General features: G+C 32.7%; 3 protein-coding genes across 3 annotated transcripts in view; 1 reads left to right on the top strand and 2 right to left on the bottom strand.

The window, feature by feature from the left end:
* Positions 1-1,686: 1,686 nt before the first annotated feature.
* On the top strand, positions 1,687-8,157 carry Sec5 (exocyst complex component secretory 5). Its single transcript, XM_018536645.1, has 12 exons — positions 1,687-2,472; positions 3,277-3,577; positions 3,665-3,860; positions 4,446-4,947; positions 5,081-5,379; positions 6,218-6,402; positions 6,483-6,597; positions 6,690-6,881; positions 7,038-7,127; positions 7,214-7,540; positions 7,606-7,790; positions 7,898-8,157. Exons 1-12 carry the CDS (start codon positions 2,364-2,366, stop codon positions 8,082-8,084), a joined length of 2,688 nt encoding a protein of 895 aa, XP_018392147.1. The 5' UTR covers positions 1,687-2,363; the 3' UTR covers positions 8,085-8,157.
* A 217-nt stretch (positions 8,158-8,374) lies between these two features.
* On the bottom strand, positions 8,375-17,935 carry LOC108771374 (uncharacterized). The gene is made up of 20 exons (XM_018536644.1): positions 17,676-17,935; positions 17,254-17,417; positions 16,951-17,108; positions 16,734-16,872; positions 16,475-16,658; positions 16,268-16,378; positions 15,947-16,171; positions 15,216-15,340; positions 14,973-15,098; positions 13,680-13,891; positions 13,465-13,607; positions 13,129-13,395; positions 12,891-13,041; positions 12,174-12,716; positions 11,743-12,045; positions 9,871-10,260; positions 9,388-9,713; positions 8,954-9,038; positions 8,534-8,834; positions 8,375-8,433 (listed from the first exon to the last, which is right to left on the bottom strand). Exons 2-20 carry the CDS (start codon positions 17,360-17,362, stop codon positions 8,375-8,377), a joined length of 3,957 nt encoding a protein of 1,318 aa, XP_018392146.1. The 5' UTR covers positions 17,363-17,417; positions 17,676-17,935.
* A 42-nt stretch (positions 17,936-17,977) lies between these two features.
* Positions 17,978-22,387, bottom strand: part of LOC108771377 (cleft lip and palate transmembrane protein 1-like protein) — a 17,474-nt gene continuing 13,064 nt past the window's right edge. Inside the window, exons 7-9 of the mRNA XM_018536646.1 lie at positions 20,958-21,166; positions 20,610-20,861; positions 17,978-18,204 (exon numbers count right to left, since the gene is read on the bottom strand). Of these exons, the coding sequence (XP_018392148.1) occupies positions 18,111-18,204; positions 20,610-20,861; positions 20,958-21,166 (555 nt within the window). The 3' untranslated portion in view covers positions 17,978-18,110. The remainder of the gene's footprint in view (positions 18,205-20,609; positions 20,862-20,957; positions 21,167-22,387) is intronic.

Here is a 22,387-nt window from a genome sequence, read left to right as displayed (position 1 = left end):
AAATTAATCAAGTATTATTCGGTGATATTATAATACTACTGTAGTATTTATGCGTTATATGTCTGATGTATCAGCGCGCATTTAAAAGGGGGGGCTACATATGTGGTGTATAAGAATTCACTCATACTTAAATAATAACTTTTTATATTCAATAATGTATGCGAAACAAAAGAATAAAAGATATGCTAAATGGGCCTTCTACAATAAGCCGTAAGTCACAAATCATAAGTCATAAGCTAGAAATGGACCAATCACAGTCGTCAATATTTAGTTTCTTACTTCCGATTTATGACTTATGGCTTATTGTAGAAGGCCCAAAAAAGAAGATCGTTAAGATTTGTGGTTGAAGGATTTTTTGAACGCGCAGGGATAAAATTTCGGGATATTCCATTTTTAGATGTGGCAACACTGGACGGCACCCCCGTGGCACAGTATATACAGTAGCGCAACTCTCCCGATTTTATGTTGCCTAAAATGGAGTGCACATGCGCGAAATAGGCGAAGTACTAGACTGTGCTCTTTCTCTTTTCATCCTTCTTTCGCTCTGTCAAAACGCACTAGATTAACCTAGATTTATTTGCGTCACACTCCAATGAATGCATTGAAGTGAGTAAGAACTATTGTAGGAGCATGTTGGAGAATGAGACACGAATAAATGTACTAATGCAATAAAATAATCTAAACTTAATGGAAATTAATACAAATAAATTGTAAATATATTGGTAAATAAAGAAATAAATGTAAAATAATTAAGAAAAATATTAAATTATCTGAAAAATATATATTTATGTAGAGAAATATTATATAATTGTAAATTTGTAAATATATGCTATGTATATACATATTATCAGAAAGTTGATATAAAAAAAAATTTATAATATATATTATATATTATATATATAATGTGTGTGCAAAAAAATAAATATAAAATACAACAAATAAAAAATGTAATATATTTAGAAGATAATTTAAATTAATAAATAATATCATATACTGAAATAATTTTGATAATAATTATGCCAAGACATACTATATATTATATATATACTTATACAATAATACAAAAATATTGTATGTTAAAATATTAAAAAAGGGAAATTTTTTATTAATGAATTGTTTAAAGGGAACATTGAATAAAGAGAGAGCAATAAAGAAGGAGAAAATGAGATAGGGCAACCTATTTATTTCGCGCATGCTCATCGTTACTACATATACTGTGCTAGTGCGTTTTGACAGAGCGAAAGAAGGATGAAAAGAGAAAAAGCACAGTCTAGTACTTCGCCTATTTCGCGCATGCGCACTCCATTTTAGGCAACACTAACATCAAAGGTGCCGACAGAGAGTTGCGCTACTGTATATACTGTGCCCGTGGCCGGACGGCCGGAGCAATCTTATAGCGCATTTCACTGGCAGAGCTAGTGCGCACTCAGTGCACATTAAAGTCGTTATACACTACTCTAATCTGATATTAAAGTAAGATATCTCAAATGATAAAATACTTATTGTGTATTTTGTCAAATAACACAATAAAATATATTGAATATTTTATGGTTTTAATCATTTTTTTATTTTTATTAAACATATATTTCTATGTCGATTTGTGTACAAAGGCATTAAAGTACACTGAGTGCGCACTAGCTCTGCCAGTGAAACGCGCTATTAAGATAATCTGTGAGAGCAATTTGCTCCAGAGCTGGCGCACTAGTCCGCATTAACCTATATTTCGTTTTTACATTTTTACTAAAGATATTAAACATTGACGTGATCTTGCCGTTCGACCTATTAAGTATAATAGCCTCTGAGTACAGAGGCGAGAGCCATTAATTAAAGAAGAAGAAGAATCCTAGCGATAAGCGAAGCATTCCACTGATCCACTCCGCTCGACATTTGGCATTCTGTCGCGAGGTTATTTTGTGTGAGCATTTTGCTCCACGGTGGGCGCTCCACTCTGCACGGCAATCTATTGCTTCTATTATTGAGCTTCATAGTTTTAATTAATTAAATTTAATTATTTAAAGAAGAAGAAGTCATTTGGCACTCTGTCGCGAGTAAATTTCGTGTGAGCATTTTTTTTTGCTCCACTGTGAGCGCTCCGCATAGCACGGCAATCTATTACTTTTTCATTTATTAAGTTTCATATTCTTACGAGAGACATTTATTTGGGACATAATCTGGCCGTATTGACCGCCTTTTTATTGTTTGGAGGCGTCAGCCATAAATTAAAGAAGAAGTACGGAAAGTGTGTGCGGCACCCTAACAACATTGGTCGACCAGGTCTGATTTACTTGGTCCTACTTGTTCAGTAATTATATGTAGACGGACAGCAAATTGTGTTTTGTAATTTCGACATTATTACTTATAAAATGGGACCTCCACCCGTAGTTACTGGAATATCACCTAAGGAAGGCCCACCTGGTACTCGGGTGATTATGCGTGGTGAATTTTTGGGAACTAAAGCTCAGGATTTTATAGGTCAGTGTTACTCGCTAAGTTTAAAAAAAATCAAATAACGTAAGAAAGAATCATTTATATATATAGAATATACGCGCAAAATATTTTATTATTATGTTTATTGTTATGTATTATGCCAATTGTACAGATTTGTACGGTATCATCAATTTTTTAAAATATATAATAATTCTTAAATAACAAACTCCTGTATAAATTAAAAATTAACTAGGAAAGAAAAGAACACTAGGAGTCAAGTGAAGATTAATTCACGCAACGCCGATATATGTCAAGGAAATCTATTACAAAAAATTATTAAAAAATTAAGCTTACATATTTCGACTCATTTTTTAGCCTTCTTCAGAGACAGTTGAACATGGTGAGTCTCTTCACTCCTGGCAAAATAGTTGTAATTTGGTAAATTTAATTTGAAATAATTATTTTTCTAAGACATTCTGGAAAATTAATTTCCCAGATTTTCAACTTTTTTTTATTTCTTTCCTTTCTTCCGTTATTATTCATTTGATTGTGCTCCTTAGGATGAAATTGTCATCAGAATCTATTTCTCGGTTGTGAGGGAGCTCACTATGATTAAACGTCTTTCTATCCTTTGTTATTTTTAAATTATAATTTATTTAAGTAATTTTTTATTGTCTCTGAAAAAGGCTCAAAAATGAGTCGAAATATGTAAGCTTAATTTTTTAATAATTTTTTTAATAGATTTGCTTAATATATATCAGCGTTGCATGAAGTTATCTGCGCTTGACTCCTAGTGCCCTTTTCTTTCCAAGTTAATTTTAATCAATTTTTTACATGTATATTTCACAGGATTGACTATATGTGGCTGCAACTGTCTGCTTTCGGCCGAATGGAAGTCGTCCAACAAAATTATAGCAAGATCAGGTCCTTGCAAAGGCCGTGGAGATATAATAGTGACAACACAAAGTGGTGGACAAGGGACCTCAACGGTACAATTTCGAGGTTATCATGAGACTATAGGTCCAATGAAAGAATCAGCAGTATGGGTGGAAGAAGCACCTATGCAGAATTTAGGCTGGGGTAGAAGGGCATTGTCACCTACAAACTATCAACAGGAAGATCCTTTGGGACTTAGTGTAGAAGGCAACGAGTAAATCTTTAAATTCTATGATCATGATAAACTGTATCAATAATATGTATATGTTTTTTGCATAATTAATTATATTTCGTTTTAAAGCAAAAAGTTTCCTGAGGATGAGCTGATTGAACTTTTTGGAGATGGAAGTGGAGATCTTACAAATGAAAAATTTCATCCAGGATGGTTTTTACTTCAACATCATCATGCTACCACTTTGGAAGATTTAAAGGCTGGTTTAGCTTATCTTAGAAGAAAAGTTCATTCACAAAAAGAAGGACAATTATCATTCTTAAAGGTAAATAAATATTTTATTTAATTTCAATAATGGATCTAAACATACTGGATTTTTATACTGGACTATACATTTTTTATTACATTTCTGTTAAGGTAACAATATATACAATTTACTTCTTCATAATTAAGTTTTTTAATTATATACTTTTTGTCAATAGATTTATATAACTCATGCGAAACTAATCACAAAGGAAGATCCATTTCAATTATACACATTTAATTTTATATTTGTGACTCGTTAATTTTATTATAATTATACACATGTAATTTTATTATTGTTGACTCGTTAATTCTATTATACACACTTAATTTTCAATTTTAACATTGAAAATGACCCGATCGGTGTCGAAACGTATATGTGCGAATTCTTACTTGCGAATTTTACTCTGTTTGTTTAATGTATTGCGATTTTGAGTTAATTACATTTATATATCTTTTTTAAAAAATTATTGGCTCTTTTCTCTTATTTTTAATCAATTTGTTAAATAAATATCATTAGTTGACATTTAAAGAGTATTTTTTATGTATAGAGAATTATGTTATATTATTTTAAAATTAAAAATTTATTCTCTCAATTATAAAACAGGCCAATGTAGGAGCAGTAATGGAACAACTTGACACGATAATGTCGTTAAAGGATCAATTTGAAGCAGACATGAAGAGTTACGGTAGTGATCCTACAGAGAAATTGGAAACTGCTATTAGGCAGTCAATGTCAGAGGCTAATAAATTATTCAATGATGTATTAGCGAGGAGGGACAGAGCTGATGCCACTCGAAACGCATTGGCCGTTATGCAACGTTACAAATTTCTCTTTTGTATGCCAATAAACATTGAGAGGAACATAAAGCGTGGCAATTATGATCTTGTTATTAATGATTATGCTAGAGTTAAGAATCTATTTAAAAATACAGAGATAGATGTATTTAAAAAGATATTGGAGGAAATCGACAGTAGAATTAATAACTTTAAAGTGTTGTTACGGACAAAATTACAAGAGATGCCATTCAGTTTAGAAGAGCGTAAGAAGATTATTAGAAATCTCGTCAATCTTGATGCCGAAGGTGATCCGGCATGGGATGCAATAGGTGTGTGTTCATTTATTGTTACTTTTATGTTCAAAATGAAACAAGTTCAAGCAAGTCACATTTATTTACACTTATTAAAATTATGTGACATTTAATTACTTTAAAGTAGTCAATTTCAAATTTTCTATTTCAGTTTCACATGCAAATTATTTAGAGAAAAGCATTAGCAATACAATACATGAGTATTCGGACGGTGATATTAAAATTAATTGTGAAGACGCAAACAAAATATCCAAATCCACGCCGATAAATATCAAGCATTTACGTTCGCAGAAGAATAATGGAGATAGCTCACCGCGGCAAATTTTATGTGTCGAAGCAATTTGCGACATTGTGGTCGAACAGTTGCCAGATCTATGGAGATTGGGACAGAGTTATTTCACGGGACAGCTACATGTGACAGTAGACGTAGAAAAGCAAAGTCATTTTAAGGTATGTATTTACATATCTTAGGCCTAATTGCACACCAACAACATTACTTTGTTTTTAAGCGAGACTTAAAACTGTTTCTTTCTTTAAACTCAAGAGAGAAAAAGAGAAAGTTCTAAGCCTTGCTTAATGTCAAAGTAACGTTGGTGGTATATAATTAGGCTTTAAACATATATATTTTTACTGTGTTAATAAAATAAAAACGTACATACATGAACAATGTTTTATTTCGATTTCTATCTTGTAAGTATCGATTTATTTAAGATATACATATATTTTTATAAAAATTAGATTATATATGGGTCATTCCATGTCAACTCGACCACTCCCCTGCCTAAAACTGTACGCAACTAAATGTAACTTATAGGGTACCAAAATTTAGGTTGAAGCTTTTAGTTTTCGATGCCATGTGGCGTGTAAGTCAGTAAATTGTATAAATCCACTGTAGGAAATCATCATAAAAATAGCACGGCGTGCGCACGGCATGATATCCGCGATGAGGATAATATGAGTTCGCACGCTTTTTCTTAATATTATTGGTTACTTTTAATTACAGATTTTGATTCTGCATACAAAATTACAATAAAAATGGCTATTATACCTTATTTTCAAGAAATAATGGAGATTGAAATAATGAAAACCATTTCTTTTCTATTCAACGAATAAAATCAAGATCATTACTTGATGTTTTTCAAAATCGCCACATGGCATCGAAAACTAGAAGCTTCAACCTAAATTTTGGTACCCTATAGATTACATTCAGTTGCGTGCAGTTTTAGGCAGGGGGGTGGCCGAGTTAACGTGGAATGACCTATATATAATATATATTTATTCATAATAGAGTTTAGTTTTATCGAATATGCAATATGCCATGGGTACTATGAAGAATATGTGCAGTCACGATGTAGAGGCAAGGTGGCTTTTACATATCTTACGTTGTGTTAGACAAATGTATGCGTCTTTGATACACCTGGATTTGCCTAGCGAAGCTCTTGATATTTTCGGTTCGTTTATATTGGATTTGAGGTACCCTTAAAATATAATTAGTCTCATTCAATTAAATTACCTATATCTATATATCAATTTAATTTTTTTGCATATTATAGGATACATTGTTTGCGTGCTCTCTTCAAACAAGGAGCATATAATATAAAAGCTCTAAGGAAAAGAGAAACGTGGCAGATAGAATACTTGAACGAGGACGGTGGAATTACAAGATTGGTATAATATAAAAACACTTGAAACTTTAATGAAAAACTGCTTTTATTATGTATTTATTTTTCTTAATTATGCATGTTGTTTTACACCAACAGCCAAATTTATTTGAGGAAATAGTTTTGGCGATATTGAGACATGCGCGAGAAACGGTAATTGTTTGTGGTCCAAGAGAAGGACCGCTATTCAATAATTCAGCACATCAGATTATCTATCGCAAAGTCATTAGGAAATTATTCACATCATTCTCTAAGTGCCTACACAAATTGTTGTTTCGCGAGGAAGCTATGAATAATAATGATATTGATGATGATGACGGTGACGATAACGATGATGACGATGACGATGATGACGACGACGATGACGACGACGACGACCACAACAACGACGATGACGATGACGATGACGACGACGATGATAATGATGATAATGATGATGATGATGATGATGATGATGAAACGTCGGTTTCGCAATTAATTGGATCGCCTTCTGGTTATAAAAACAAAACCAATAAAAACAATAAGCATCAAAGACCAGTAAGCAATAAAGTCGATTTAATGCTTACAGCATAATAATCCTTTTGCTTTCACATACTATAAAATATCTATAAATTGCTTATTAGACGCGGGAACAGTGTCTCTTAATCTCATTAAGTAACATACGATACACGTTAAATATCGTTTTACCACGAATTGGAGATTATCTGAAAGAGCAAGGCTATCCAGAATTATCCACCGCTGTCAGATGGAACTCTGATTGGACAAAATTAGAGATGCTGGACAATAAGGTTCTGTGCGCATATGTAGATCGCCGTGGTGATCCACTCGTCGGTACAATAGAGCCTAGTATGTATTTAGGTGGTTTAGAATGGGTCTTTGATACGGAACCGACTCATTTGAAACCGTATGCCCAAGAAATATTGACGAATCTAATTGCGGTACACGCAGAGGTAATAGATGATCATGGTGTGGAAAATTCGGGATAACATTTATCATTTATTATATCTTTTTTCAGGTACGCAGAGTTGCACCAGCTCTATTACAACGAATTTTGTCTAATATAACGGAGACTATAGCAGAGGAACTCGCGCGACTCATGTCGTGTGTTAGGCAATTTCGTCCGGCTGGCATTATTCAAGCTCGAACGGATATTATACTCTTGAGAAACGCCCTGCAAACCTACAGTACAAGTAGAGCAAGGTAAAAATTAGATATCGAAAATAGAGTACTACCTTGTGAAAATTGTATGTTAAAATTAATGTTGGAATTTCTAAGTTGATCATTCCTTTTCTCTCTTTTGTAAGCAGGAGTCTTTTCGAGGAAGCTCTGGACGCGATACCTCAGCCCATGAATAAGGAAGATCACATGAGAATAGAAGCTCTTTTGTCAAAAGTCGCAAGTTGTATGCGACTACAACTATCGTGTCTTACCAACGAGGTAACGGAAAATATTCGTTATTTAACGGCGGATCCTGAACGCGTTACCACTGTGTAATTTATAACGATCAAAATACGTGATAATTACGGGGGAACGTTGTAATTATTAAATTATTAAAAGTTCCATTGTATTTACGTATGCATATATTGGATATGGTACATTATACAATGGAATCCGCGAATCCTTGTGACTTGTGTATTTGACCGCGGCAATTGTAATAAAGTAGACTTTAATTCATTATGTAATTCGTTTTATTTTCTGATTCTTATACATTTTTGTGGAAATTGATCTGTTTCAAAAAATATTTGTCATACATTACAAATAACATCCACATAAAATCAAATTAATTAGGCTCTTTTAATTAGTTGTAACATTCCAACTTCTCCAGCTAATAATACGGTGTCATCTGAAATAAAAAAACGTATATAAAAATAATTAGCGTTAATAAAAAGAAAATATTAATCTGAAATAAATCGTTTTTATGTAACGTGATGTAGAAACTTTACTTGTTTGAAAAACTTGAGTTGCGCCTTTTGCACCAACGATGCAAGGAAGACCGAACTCTCTTGCTACAACAGCGCCATGACTTATTAGACCGCCCAATTCTGTTACAATTCCTGCTAATAACGGAAAATATGGACTCCAACCGATATCAGTGCAGTGTGTAATCAAAATATCTCCAGGCTGTATAATTTTTGCTTCGGATAAATTGGTTATCACACATGCTCTGCCTGATACAGAACCGCCGTAAACTGAAGTACCCTCAATTTGTGTACATCCTTCGTAGGACGAAACGTCGAGAGTCGGCTGTGAGATAAAAAGTATATATACAGTATAAATCTCAGGGTACTATAGAAATTCTACATATATTGAAAAATATAATAGGGGAAAAATTAATACAAATGATTTGATTTGATTTGACAAACCTCTATTGGTATGGGCATGCCAGTATTGAATTCTGGATATTCAAATTTTGCTACTTTTTGATAAATCTTTCTTCTACGTAGCGCTCTGAAAGAAATTTCGAAGATAGACATAGTAAATATGATCTGGAGACACAGTAGTGTCTCGGCGTTAAGCCAGGCGCACCGACACTGCCGTGGCTACTTTACGCGAGCCGGCGAGTTGCAGCAGATTAAGATTACGTGCCCTACGATAATATACACGCGCGCGCGATTAAGATTGCTTTCCACTTAACGCTCGCAACACTCACAAACATCGGTTTTTCTTGTTTAACATTTTTTAATAAACAAGGATGAAATAATTTCACAAGCGTTGTGAGCGTTAAATGGAACGCAGCCAAGGAATGATACACTGAATAATATATGTATAATAAAAAATAGTGTTCAATTAAACTTACTTGCGTACGAGTGATGGATTGTGATTATTCAATAATTGTCCGATTTCTTGATGCGTCAGGAAAAATATGAGCTGTTCATCGGGTATGTAACCTTCCGTAACCATTAAGACACCAAGTCGTCTATAAGCTAATCTCAATTTATGCATAGCAGATGTAGTTATGTTTTTTGTCATTTCTCTAAACGTGACAGCTTTCCGACAAAGGGGTATTACCATTCGCAGGAAACGCTTGATAATCGATGACGTGGGTGTTTTCAAAGATGTTATGGTTTCTTGCACGCTAAGCGTTTTACTCACGCGATTCTTTTCAACGGATGTTGCGAGTACCTAATAGCAGAATAATAAGAAACATACTTACGCGTACATATATACACACATGACATGCATACATGCGCGCGTATATGTGCGTGTGTAGGGGGGGGGTGCGAGCGTTTGTGTTGTAAATATTTTAAATTCTCTTTATAAATAATTTGAATTATCATACCTGAATCGTATTGATAATATAATCAGGTTTAAGTATCCAAGGTTCCGTAAAGAGATCTATTTCGTGAACACATCTGTGACCGTGTATTTCGAAAAAAGTTTGTAATTTTTCCGCAGCTGGAGGGCAATTTAACTCTAACCAGGTCATGACTTTCGCAGTTTCGAGCTTACTAAATTCATCCGCTTTGCCATTTCTTCTTATGCACGCCGCTATTTTGTCGAGAGCTATCGGCACTTCGGTACTGATAACATTGGTGCACGAACTCAACAGAACAGCAATATCCGCAATATGCTCAGACGTAAAGTTATCGCTTCCATTTGTTAAAAGCGACATCGCTATCATCTGGTAAGATACGCTCACTTGGGACGCCAGGTTATGACCTTTTCCTATCTAAAAATTTTAATGACGGACGTTAATTAGGGCATAATTCTTTGAAAGTAACATCTTAAAAAATTCTTTTAAGGTTGAATTTAATAAATTAAAGATGTTCATTTTTGAATGTTTATTAGGGTGGCCCAAAAAAAATTTTTACGCGGCCGCCCCCCAAAATTGTAAAAGATGCAAAAAAAAGAGACCCGTATTTTTTCTTTTTTTAATCGGCTAATATTTGATGGTGCCGCCGAGTCTCTGAAGTTTCCCATGTATTCTATATGGGAAAAAAACACATTTTCGTAGATTCGATAAAAAATCGTTAAAAATGTCTGGTTTTTTAATCTACAAACGATATTTCTCTTGAGAAATGATCAAAATATGAGATTCTGGCAATTATTTATTAGAAAAAATTATGTTAACTATGTTTTACAGTGCCGCAGAGAACAAAACGCATGCAAAAATCGCACTTTTATGTTTAAAAGTATTTCTAGTAATTTTCTCGCTGATTCTCGCACATAGATTTTTCTTTTTTTACCGACAAATGAATTGTTACTAATGATTTCTTGTATTTTATAATTGTTTAAACAAATTATTGTTGTTACATTTATTTATTCTTTCATAACTGAGCTATAAATTCGCAGTTTTTTTCTGAATTTATTTTAAACTTGTTACTCAGGAGTTTTCAAGGTCGCTGATTTCGAATCCGATATCAGTTTTCCAAAATTCAAAATGGCAGATTGAATATGGCGGAAGAATTTTTCAAAAACTGCTCAGATTCATTTGAAACTTGTTTCGGAGAGGTTTTTCTGGGTCACTGATTACGAATCTGATGTCAGTTTCTAAAATTTTTCCAATAACGGATCCAATACAGTGTAAATTTTATAAAATATTATATTTAGTTAAATATTAATAGAATAAAATATTTAAAAAAAAAGTTATTCATAATATGTTCCTGACTTTCCGTTCATTTGAACGAAATTTTTTCTCATTTATCATAAATTACTCTTATTATAAAAAAAAACAAAGCAGATATTAATTCTCATCAATTAATTAATCTATTGTTCGATAGAAGGCAATATTCAAGAACAATATTAAATTTTAAAGAAACATCAAAATATTATTTTCGTTTAAATGGAATTTCAGGAAACTGTAAAACATAGTTAACGTAATTTTTTAAATAAATATTTGTTAGGATCTCATATTTTCAACATTTCTCAAGAGAAATATTGTTTGCACATAAAAAAAACAGACATTTCTAACGATTTTTTAAATCAAATCTACGAAAATGTGTTTTTTTTCCCATATAGAATACATGGGAAACTTCAGAGGCTCGGCAGCACCATTAAATATCAACCGATTAAAAAAAGAAAAAATACGGGTCTCTTTTTTTTACATCTTTTTCAATTCTGGGGGGGGCGGCAGCATGAAAATTCTAAAAAATTTATTTTCCTGTGTATTTTTGGGCCACCCTAATGTTTATTCAGTGCGTCGTTAACTCACCAGGAAGATTTCTCCATATTTCTCAGTTAAGGTATTGTACAAATCATGAGGTGTATCAAATTCGTCAGCGTCCAAAGTGTACTTGTTAAATATGTCGATTGTTTCTTTCACTATCGCGTCATTTCTCCATGCTGTTATAAACATCTCATACATCATATACATTTCTTGCCATTTGCTTACAATACCGTATTTCTCTATTGCTGCCTTGTGCACTTCAGGTGTCGTTACTACACGTCCGCATATGGCTACATCTATCATTTTGTTCGTCATTGTCATTTCCTTACTAACATTTTGTAAAGTTGACTAAAAAAGAAAAGACAGAAAAGGAGATAACTTATTAATCGAAGATTATTTTAGAGAGATTGAATTGATTATGTTAGAAAATTTTTCTATGTTGTAAATGTGACAGATGCAAAAATCCAAGCACTTACATCTAAGTAATTCATCAAGCATCTCATATTGTTCATATGAAGATAATAACAGTCAAAGTTGTTGAATTTTGCGCAAAGCGATAGATTCAAGACTTTCATAATTGTGGAGATCGACAAAGGACTTATGGGATATGGAAGCACTTCCCCGACATTGGCAAAGGTCATAAGATCGACGTCGCAAGGTACTCCCGAGTCTAACTCGTGCATTATTTCGAAATCTGTCCATGCTTTAATGGTTGTGATAGGCCGTGCTTGTAACATATATATCTGTTCGCCGACAATTGCCCATTCCACATCTCGAGCGGACCCAAAAAGTGATTCTAAATGTAATCCTATTTTAGCTAAACGCAGAGCGGATGTATCGGATATCGAGATCTTATTGATCTCTTGTTCACTCAGATCGCTCATAATTACGCCATCATCATCATCAAGTAAGATCTTATGCTTCTTACTTCCTGGTTCAGAACTATCTATAGTTAGAGTGTTATCCCACTTTCTGTGAATCGTTAAGGTATCAGGCTCGATCATCCCTGACACTACCGTCTATAAAAAAAAGTTACATTAGGACGATTTATGTTATTTTTATTATGATATAACAAGTATCATAAATTGATGCAATGATTATTATAAATATTAAATATCATTCAATTTTATAAGTGCGTATTAACACATTCAAATATTTTTAGAACAATATTTCTAATATTAATTGGTCATGACCTCTCCTAAGCCATAATTAGCTGTAATAACAATGCTGGACGGATCTCCAGTTGTGGGATGTCTAGTAAACATGACACCAGCCGCTTCTGCATCGACCATTCTTTGAACACAAACACCCATAGATGCTCTTATCGGTAATCCGTTTTGCCGCCTGCAATAGGTCCAAAGAAATATCATGTACGAATATTGGAGACAATGAAATGTTAATATGATAATATTGTAGAGAAGAGTAAATTACCTATACTCGACGCTTCGATACGAGAATAAGCTTGCCCAGCATTTAGCAACGCATTCAATAACGTCACTTGCATCCTTCACGCCTAAATATGTCGAGTTTTGACCAGCAGCTGAAGTCTCCTCACTGTCTTCTCCAATTGCGCTGGATCTTACGGCATAACGCCCAATACCTTTTTCATTTACAGACGATTCTAATTCCTCCAAACTCCGTAATATCATTTTTGCAATTTCTTTTTCAACAGGAGTACCCTGAATAATGGACACCGCTCTGAAAAATAGAGAACAGGCATAATTATATTTTATGTTACATACATTTTATGCGATATGTTAGACGTACTTTTGACAGTAACTTTCAAGGTCCTCTTCTTTTTTGCAACTAATATTTACTATATCATCGATTAAGTTTTGCAATTGTTTATGATGTTGCAATTGTCGTTCCAAAGCGAGACTCGTTATACAAAAGCCTTGAGGTACTGTGAACTAATAGAAAAATTAATTTTACAAATTAAGAATTTTTTGACGAGCAACAATTATCCTAAGTCATATACACACGTCATCAATATCGATAGATGTCAGAATTGCAAGAGAATATCCCTTTCCTCCTACGACACTTTCATTTTGGCAATGTTTATCATCAAAATGTAGAACGTATTTATCATTTTGCATAAATGCATCGGGCGGTGTTATACGTTGAATTTTCGCAATCGAAGTCTGTGTCTGCTTTGGTCCAGTGTATGGACCGCAAGTAATCATCAATCCAACACCTGGTGCATTTTAAAAGTAGATTTAAGATTATACAGGATGGAGCATTTAAAACAGGTCACCTGAATAACTCGCTTGTTTTTAATAATAGAAGGAAAAGTGTCAAATAAAAGTTGCTTGGTTTCGAGGGGCACATAATGTGATGTCAATAATTGTTTTTTTGGTGGAGGCGCAAAGGATAGGCAAAGGTCAAATTTTTTTTTTAAATGGAATAATATATTTTTTTATTTACATTCTGATAGAGCATCTCAAGACGAATACAATGACCTATAATTGAAGGTCATTCAAGATTACGCAAGGTTAATAATGGAAAATAAATTATTTCAAAGCACTCTTCGAATAATTTTGTGTCTTTTCTCTGCTTTGTTGGTATACCACTAATCGTTCACGTATATCATGGTATGTAAATAAACATTGAATCGAACATAGCATTATCCATATTTACTGATCAGTTTGAATTTATATATCGATCGAAGTGCGCGTCTTGCGAAATGCGTTATACAAAAGCTGAAAAATCGATATGATTTTCGTCTATGGTGATCTATACTTCGCAAGTCACGCACTTCGATCGATAGATATGTAAATTTAAACTGATCAATATATTTAGATAATGCTATGTGCGATTCAATGTTTATTTACATATCGTGATATACATGAATGATTAGCGGTATATCAACAAGCAGAGAAGACACGAAATTATTCGAAGAGTGCTTTGAAACAATTTATTTTCCATTCAATTAGTTTCTATTATTAACCTTGCGTAACCTTGAATGACCTTCAATTATAGATCATCATGCATTTGTCTTAAAATGCTCTATCAGAATGTAAATAAAAAAAACATATAGCATTTAAAAAACAGATTTAACCTTTGCCTATGTTTTACGCCTCCACCTACAAAACAATTATTGACATCACAGTATGTAATCTTCGAAACAAAGTTTTGTTTAACATTTTTCCCTCTATTGTTAAAAACAAGCAAGTTATTCAGGTGACCTGTTTTAAATGCCTCACCCTGTATATATTTGATAAAAACTCTTTCAATTTGGCATTTCTTCTATTCTGAATTATTACATCGAGACATACCTGTAGTACCGTTTAATTGTACACGCAAATTACGAGCTGTACAAGCCCAACACCATGGCTGGCCATTGTAACAGGTTATTGTGTTGTCCACTGTATAATTGATTACGGAGCTGTATTGTTTTCCACCTGCTGGAAAATGGAAAAACAATGGTGTGTAAATGTTAACGCAACGCTACAACTTGCACGATGCAATGCGCGATGATGTTTATATTATTCGATGTAATAACATATTGGAATAAAAACCTGTAAATGCAATCTTGTGGTTCATGGGAATTGTATCGTCTTTCTCAAAGTTACTTAGTTGCAGATCGGTCCAATCAATTTTAGTTATTATCCCTCCGGCTTCCTGAAGATGTCCAATTTGCATGCTGCAATAAATTTTATTTTACGAATGATTAACATATTTTTCATTATTTTAAAGTTTTACTGTATATAATTAAAAAATATTTATCGTTGCTTGTATAAAATTTTCTATGTGATGTAATCGTAATTGCAATATTTCAACAAGGAGATTAAAACAATGGTAATACAATAGAATAAAATATAGATGTAAAAATATTTGACTGATTTTTTCATATAGGAAATTTTATTAAATATGTAATTCAAGGGAAGATGCTACTTTGTTTATTTTTTCATAGAACATATATTGGCCATTTTGACTGTGTAAAAATATGCAGTAGACAATGGGCAAAAAAGTGCAATTATCAAATAATTCATATTAATTGACATTGAAAAATTTAACAAAATATGAAAAGGTATGAATATGACATATCATTTTTTTTTTCAATAATACGGAATATCAAACCTTTAATTCGTTAATTTTTATGAGTAAAGAAAGGTTACTATAATATAAATAATATTTTTTGTTGGTTAATTTAATAACATTAGAATTAAAGGCTTAAATGTAGCGTCTTTTCCCGAATTACCTTACGATATTTTATCTCGATGTTGTAATATGTATTTGTTTATCTTACTGTGAAAAGCTATGTTTGGTATTGCTCACACCAAGATAATACATAGCTCCATGTTGTGTAACACCAACAACTGTGATAGTTTTATGAAATTGATAAGATTCGTGTTTGCCCCAACGTTGTTGGCATAATCCTCGTAGATATAATTTATGTGTATTTAAATCTTTGAATGTTATCTGTCCGATAATGGATCCCCATAGATCGAAACCGGTGTCATCTATCAATTGACTATCAACAGAAAATGAAGCTTAAATTTATTAATATGTTACACTGAAATGACAGAAAACATGTTAAAACATCAAATATATTAATGTTAAATTTTACATTTTGTGCTTCCAATCAAGATTTTTCCATGGTTCACGTGCTAAAGCATCCGCATGCAAATAGGTGCTCCAGTCACCTGGCCATTCTAATGATCGGGGTTTACCAATAAATCTGAAAAATAAAATGCATTTGTAAAACAGGATGTTTATTCGATCAATTACGCTTCTTAATACTTTTTAATATTTTACTTCATTTATTCTTACTCACATAAAATTTAGACGAATATGCTTTACGTTGTCATTATTGGATGTATTTCCTTGGCATTGGTTTCGGAGGAAGCCATTGTATGTAATTCTCCAACGTTGTCGTGGTTCTAAGCATTCAATCTTTAGATCAGATGCTGACCATTCTTGACTCATACTTCCTCCTACTGTAATTGTATCAGGACAATCTGTGTATTTAAAACGAATCATTAGAATATTATATTTATCGATTGTGTAGTATTTTTGTATCAAATAACCATTACCGGGTAGTACATAGACTCGGTCGTCCGACAAGGTCACTTGCAAGATCAATTCTGTTGTATGATGTCCTCTGTGATTCATTTTAATAAATAACGAATTACCTTTTTGATCAGCACCGTAGAAAAATACACTGTCACAACTCTGTGTCACACAAATGAGTTTAGAAAATCATTTTGCATACAATTAATCTATTTGCGAATATTATGTACTACTACTTACATTCTCGTCCATAATAATTTTTGGATTATCCGAGCATGGTTTTAAGATTTTCTTTATACCTGATATTATATCGCTATCTTTTAGTTTACTTCTTTCTGCTTTCTTCTCTTTCGAGATGCATTGATAGGCCCACCAACGCTTTAGGATAAACTGTATATCTACAGAAATATGTTTAAACACAAACGATTTTTAATCGATTACTATTGCATCATCTCAAAACTAACAAGGTCATATTTTTCAGGTACTATCCTGATATACAAAGAAAAATAGAGTTATATAATTTATTTATCTGGATCGTCTTACCTAAACCAAAGTAATATGAAACTTGCTTGTTCATGAACCAGAGATAAGTCCATATAGGAGAAATAATCGAACTGAAAATTTGTTTTATGCTGCACATAATGTATGCCATTATTTATCTTGTAACGTGGCATAAATATTGCAGTTTGCAATAATTTTAGCTTACGCTGTAAAAAATATATACACGTACTTATTATATCTACACGTGCGCGGGCGCGCGTACATATGATATGTATATACACGTGAATGCTACCAAAGAACGAATACTTCTCGAACTATTTCTCTCCTATTATATATATATGATATCAGTAGATATCGAAAGACTGATGCGTTATCGCGTTAGAATCGATTTAAATAATTCAAGGTATAATTATCGGACAACGCAGTATCTTCACAGTAATTTCTCGTAATAAATATAATCATACCTAGAAACTTGATGATATATAACACCTGATAAATGAATATCCGAAGAAGGAATGTGCCCGTTCTTTTTCCTGATGTGTTCAGTATTGTTATGTAATTTCCTTCTATGAATCCTTTGTTACTGGTCATTGAACGCATCGCGCCGAGAACATTATAGATAATATTATCACATCGATTATACATTGTTTGCAAGATCCGTTATCAGAGATCATTTACAAAAGAAATTGAAAAATTTTAAGTGCATTCTATAGATGGTATATAATAAGAGAAATTTATAAAATATACTTTCTGTAATAATTGTGTGCGTATATTGATTAAATTTTTACATTATGGATATAAATGTTTGTCAGCATGTAATAATACTTCACATGATATTATGAAAGTTTTAAGTATTCTAGATAATGAAGACAAACAATAACAGTAAACAATAGAAATTGTTAATTTGTTTTTTTGTTCACATTGTTGCCGAAACTAACAGCTTCTTCTGTGATTGTATCAGTATCCACACGTGATTTATCTACTGGATATAACCTGTGGATAAATATATTTTTTTTTACGTTATAAAATAAAGATCGATACATACGTGGCAATCCTGACGAATGCTGCTTCTAAAATGAATCTTATGCATAGCATAAGACCACCGAGACCACTGAACAAGTAGCAGGTAGGGGATGGGGTGACAAATTTTTCGGTAGATACTTTCAAGAATGGATGACATAGCAGTTTTCGTGTTTCACAATGGTCAGGTAAAAGAAATGAAAAGTGAAAAGGGACGGATGTACATATTTTTGATGAATGCTTATCCATAGATACAATTCCGTTAGAAAAACCGTTTGAGAGTTGTCCAGTTTGGTAAATCTATTCACAAGTTTTAAATGTAGGTATATATAGAGTGTCTTATAAAGTCTCACCCAGGTCTTATATCTCGGAAATGGCTTTAGATATGGAAAAATGTTTCAGACAAAAGTTGTAAGAAATTAAGAGGGATATATGATGAAAAAAATGAACTTAATCTTCAGTGACCTTCTGAAAGCTAGGTCAATGTAACCAATGTTTTCTTAAATGAAATCTCATTTTTTATTGCATATTTTTGTAGTTTACCTCGAGAGCTTTTCAAAATACTGTATAATAAACTCTTTTTTTATTAAGTACTTTTCAAATTATCAAGGCTTGAAAATTACAGTACAATTAGCATTAACATTACTCAAGCTGTCCAACCGATGACAACTAAAACCTCTTAAATGTTGTTCAAGATTAAATACCTGAAAAATGTTTGACAAGATCAAAGTCATTAGAGATCGTGTATCTCTTATTTTCATTTTTGCACTGAAAATTCATTTTTACAGAAAAAAGAAGATAAGTGATACAATCTCTAATGACCTTGATCTTGACAAATGTTTACTTTTATAATTGGAAAAATAATTAATGAAAAAATATTTTATTATATATAATGTTTTGAAAAATTCTTGAGGTAAGTTACAAGAATATGCAATAAAAAATGAGGGATTTCATTTAAGAAAACATTGGTTACATTGACTTACAATTAGCTTTAAGATCACTCAAGATCAAATCTATATTTTCATCATGCCTCCTTTAATTTCTTACAACTTTTGTCTGAAACATTTTTCCATATCTAAAGCCGTTTCCGAGATACAGAATCTGGGTGAGATTTTATAGATATCCTGTATTTACAATTGTGAACGTGAATTTATAAAAATTAAATTTAATTATTTCCGAAGGGAAACTGTACTTTATATTGTTCAACATAAGATTGGGTTGCTGTGTGGCTCCATATGAGAGCGATGGACTCGTAATCGACAGGTTCGTAATCGCGAGTTCAAATCCCGCATCCCATATTTACGAAAAATTTCGTAATTTTTACTGACTTCTAGCGGTAAAATAAAACTCGCCAACATGCAATAGCAAGCGTGGCGTTTCAATGCCAAAACCTTGCAAATCAACATAAAAATCAGCGTGCCTCAAGGATTCCGGGGAAGGAAAAGTTTCTAAGAAGAAAGGCCAAACAAGAACATCCTAATAGCAACCTATAAATATCCGCACAATGAGTCCGGAAGAACACCTACAGAGTCTGAAAAACGAACTCAGAAATATGAAGAGAAATGAAGAAGTTTATGTCCAGAAGAGTGGATAAAAATAGATTTAAAAAAAATTTAATTAGATTTCGCTCGTTTTTTTTTGCAATACGAAGTATTTAAAAAAACGGTCTAAATCGAGCGATAATAAAACTTTTATAAAATAAATTTCTAGTTTACAATGTTAATACAACATAAAAATATAAAATATAAAATAATATAAAATTAATATCGAACATTTCGGAACTCACGGGTCCTTTTTTAACGATTCATATCAATGTTTCTTAGAACATAAGATTATGCTTTCATCTTTATGACATTGTAACATCGATAAGAATCGCTGAAGAAGGATCCGTAAGTTCCGAAACGTTCAATAATAATTTTATATAACAAATTCGACAGTTAAACCAATTTAGTCACAAATTTAGTCGCCAATGTAGTTACAAAAAAAGTTTTTTGTAACATCTGTTTTACTAAATATTGGTTTGTTGCCCTTTAACTGTCGAATTTGTTTAATACTTATAGAGCCTTATTAAATTGTTTGTTTTAATTGTTTATTTTAATTTTATATTTATTATATATTTTATATTTTTTATTTTTATGTTATATTAACATTGTAAACTAGAAATTTATTTTATAAAGAACTTAATAATTGTTAACTTAATAATAATTGTTTCCGAAGCAGATCAGTTCGGTCGAAAAGGACATACGCGTGAATCGATGATACTTTAAAATATTTTCTCCATTCCAATACTATATGTATACTCTATATCGTTCAATATAAGTCGCAACGATCAGTGGTACTCGGTGTAAATTTTGAGTTGAACGAAAAAAAACTCTTACCATCTTTGATATAGATAAATCAGAAAGACGGCATCATCTCTGAAACATGCTAATTTGTAAGCTGTCGGCATCGTTAGCAAGAAAGCAAACACGTCATCGATGAATGTGTTAAATGCTTTGTACATGAACGCTTTCCATGGTAGATGCGCCACTGACTTCAATTTATAATTGACGAATAATTGCGGCAACATAAAAAGAAATCCAAATACGTAAACTCCATTTACTAAGGAATTTAAGCTCCAAGAATACCAACTGTAACTCAAAACAATTTAATTAACGATTCATCCAGGGCACAAAAAGTACTTCGTACACAAATTTTTATCGTTTCAGATAAAAGCGGTCATTTACCTTTTATGTGGCTGATAAAGTAATGAGTAGATTGCACCAACGATAACTAATGGATATAATAAATAATTCAGATAACGCATACTTTCTGCATCGAATTGTCTAGTTTTTACTTCCGCTGCATCGATGCTATCGGTTTTAAAACGCATTCGTGGGAAAATGTTACCGCTGGTAATAAATTCCACTCTCAATATCTTTTTCAATTTCCACAGCTATTAAACATATACACACGTGTATACACGCACGCACGCACGCACAGATCTCTAGATAAATGCTATTTGAAATATTCCTGCTGAATCGTACGAGAAAAAGGCGTAAATACACTTTCTTTGTTATTTCTTTTGTACAATTTGATATTATAAAAAAATTTTATTTTCTGACCTTTTTTTTTAATTATATCATAGTTATTTTGAATGCTTTTTAAAAATAGAACATTAATTTAGTACCACAGAAAACATGGAAAAAAATAAATCATTAGTTTTTTCGAAATCCTACTCTTGAAACAATTTAAAAAGTCACATGAACGGCACAAAATTTAGCATATTCTCACATAAAATAACTCATAAACTATTAATTTTTTCGTAACTGTACATACCTTAATACTTTTATGCAGAGAATAAAGACTGGTTTAAAGAAAATACATAGTTGCTTTTTAGAGCGACATTTGATTTGTGCGCGAGACGGTGAGGTGAAGGGGACAGCGGAAGGCGGAGTTTATACATATCTCCGAACAATATTATACGAAAATCGGTCGAAAATTACATCTGCGCGCGAGCGGTGAGGTGAAGAGGAACAGCGAAAGGTGGAGGTTACTCGAAAATCGGCCGAAAGTTACATACACTTTATATATGTTCACTTTGAACTGGCACATATAATTAATAATATATCAATTACTTTTCGCGCGTGGTAATATATTATTATTAGATAAAATGGTTTAAATTTTTGAGTATCTTTTTTTGAACACTTTTCATTTTTATGATATGATTTTTTTCGGATATCACTTACTTTTCAGAGTACAAATATATCACAAATATATATAAAAAAATAACGAAAAAGAGCGAAATACGGCGAAAGAGAGGAGTGGTGGAGGTGGGGAGAGGGGGTGAAGGTCCGGTGGGTCAAAGATGGTGAAGGTGTAAGTGAAAGGTAAAAGAGGATGTTAAAAAGTTGTAATAACGAAAGAGAATGAAATACGGCGAAAGAGAGGGGTGGTGGGGGAGGGGGAGGAGGTCCGGTGGGCCGAAGATGGAGGTGCGAGTGAAATGAGAGAGAATGTTAAAAAGTTGTAATAACGAAAAAGTGTGAAATGCGGTGAAAGAGGGGGTGGTGGGGGGAGGGATAAGGGCGGGTGGAGGAGGTCCGGTGGACCAAAGATGGTGGAGATGCGAGTGAGAGGTGAGAGAGGATGTTAAAAAGTTGTAATAACGAAAAAG

Source organism: Cyphomyrmex costatus, unplaced genomic scaffold (assembly GCF_001594065.2).
Source record: "Cyphomyrmex costatus isolate MS0001 unplaced genomic scaffold, Ccosl1.0 scaffold1572, whole genome shotgun sequence".
NCBI classification, from domain to species: domain Eukaryota; kingdom Metazoa; phylum Arthropoda; class Insecta; order Hymenoptera; family Formicidae; genus Cyphomyrmex; species Cyphomyrmex costatus.
This window is presented reverse-complemented; position numbering and strand designations above follow the sequence as displayed.

Bases quoted from the DNA above. Each gene is read 5' to 3' on its own strand.
- Sec5 (XM_018536645.1), top strand. From the start codon at position 2,364: ATGGGACCTCCACCCGTAGTTACTGGAATATCACCTAAGGAAGGCCCA. The intron at 6,403-6,482 runs GTACCCTTAAAA...TGCATATTATAG, and splicing joins TCGTTTATATTGGATTTGAG to GATACATTGTTTGCGTGCTC. The intron at 7,791-7,897 runs GTAAAAATTAGA...TTTTGTAAGCAG, and splicing joins TACAGTACAAGTAGAGCAAG to GAGTCTTTTCGAGGAAGCTC.
- LOC108771374 (XM_018536644.1), bottom strand. From the start codon at position 17,362: ATGGCATACATTATGTGCAGCATAAAACAAATTTTCAGTTCGATTATT. The intron at 16,172-16,267 runs GTAAAATTTAAC...TTCTGTTGATAG, and splicing joins CTTGATTGGAAGCACAAAAT to TCAATTGATAGATGACACCG. The intron at 9,714-9,870 runs GTATGATAATTC...TTCTGCTATTAG, and splicing joins ATATTATCAATACGATTCAG to GTACTCGCAACATCCGTTGA.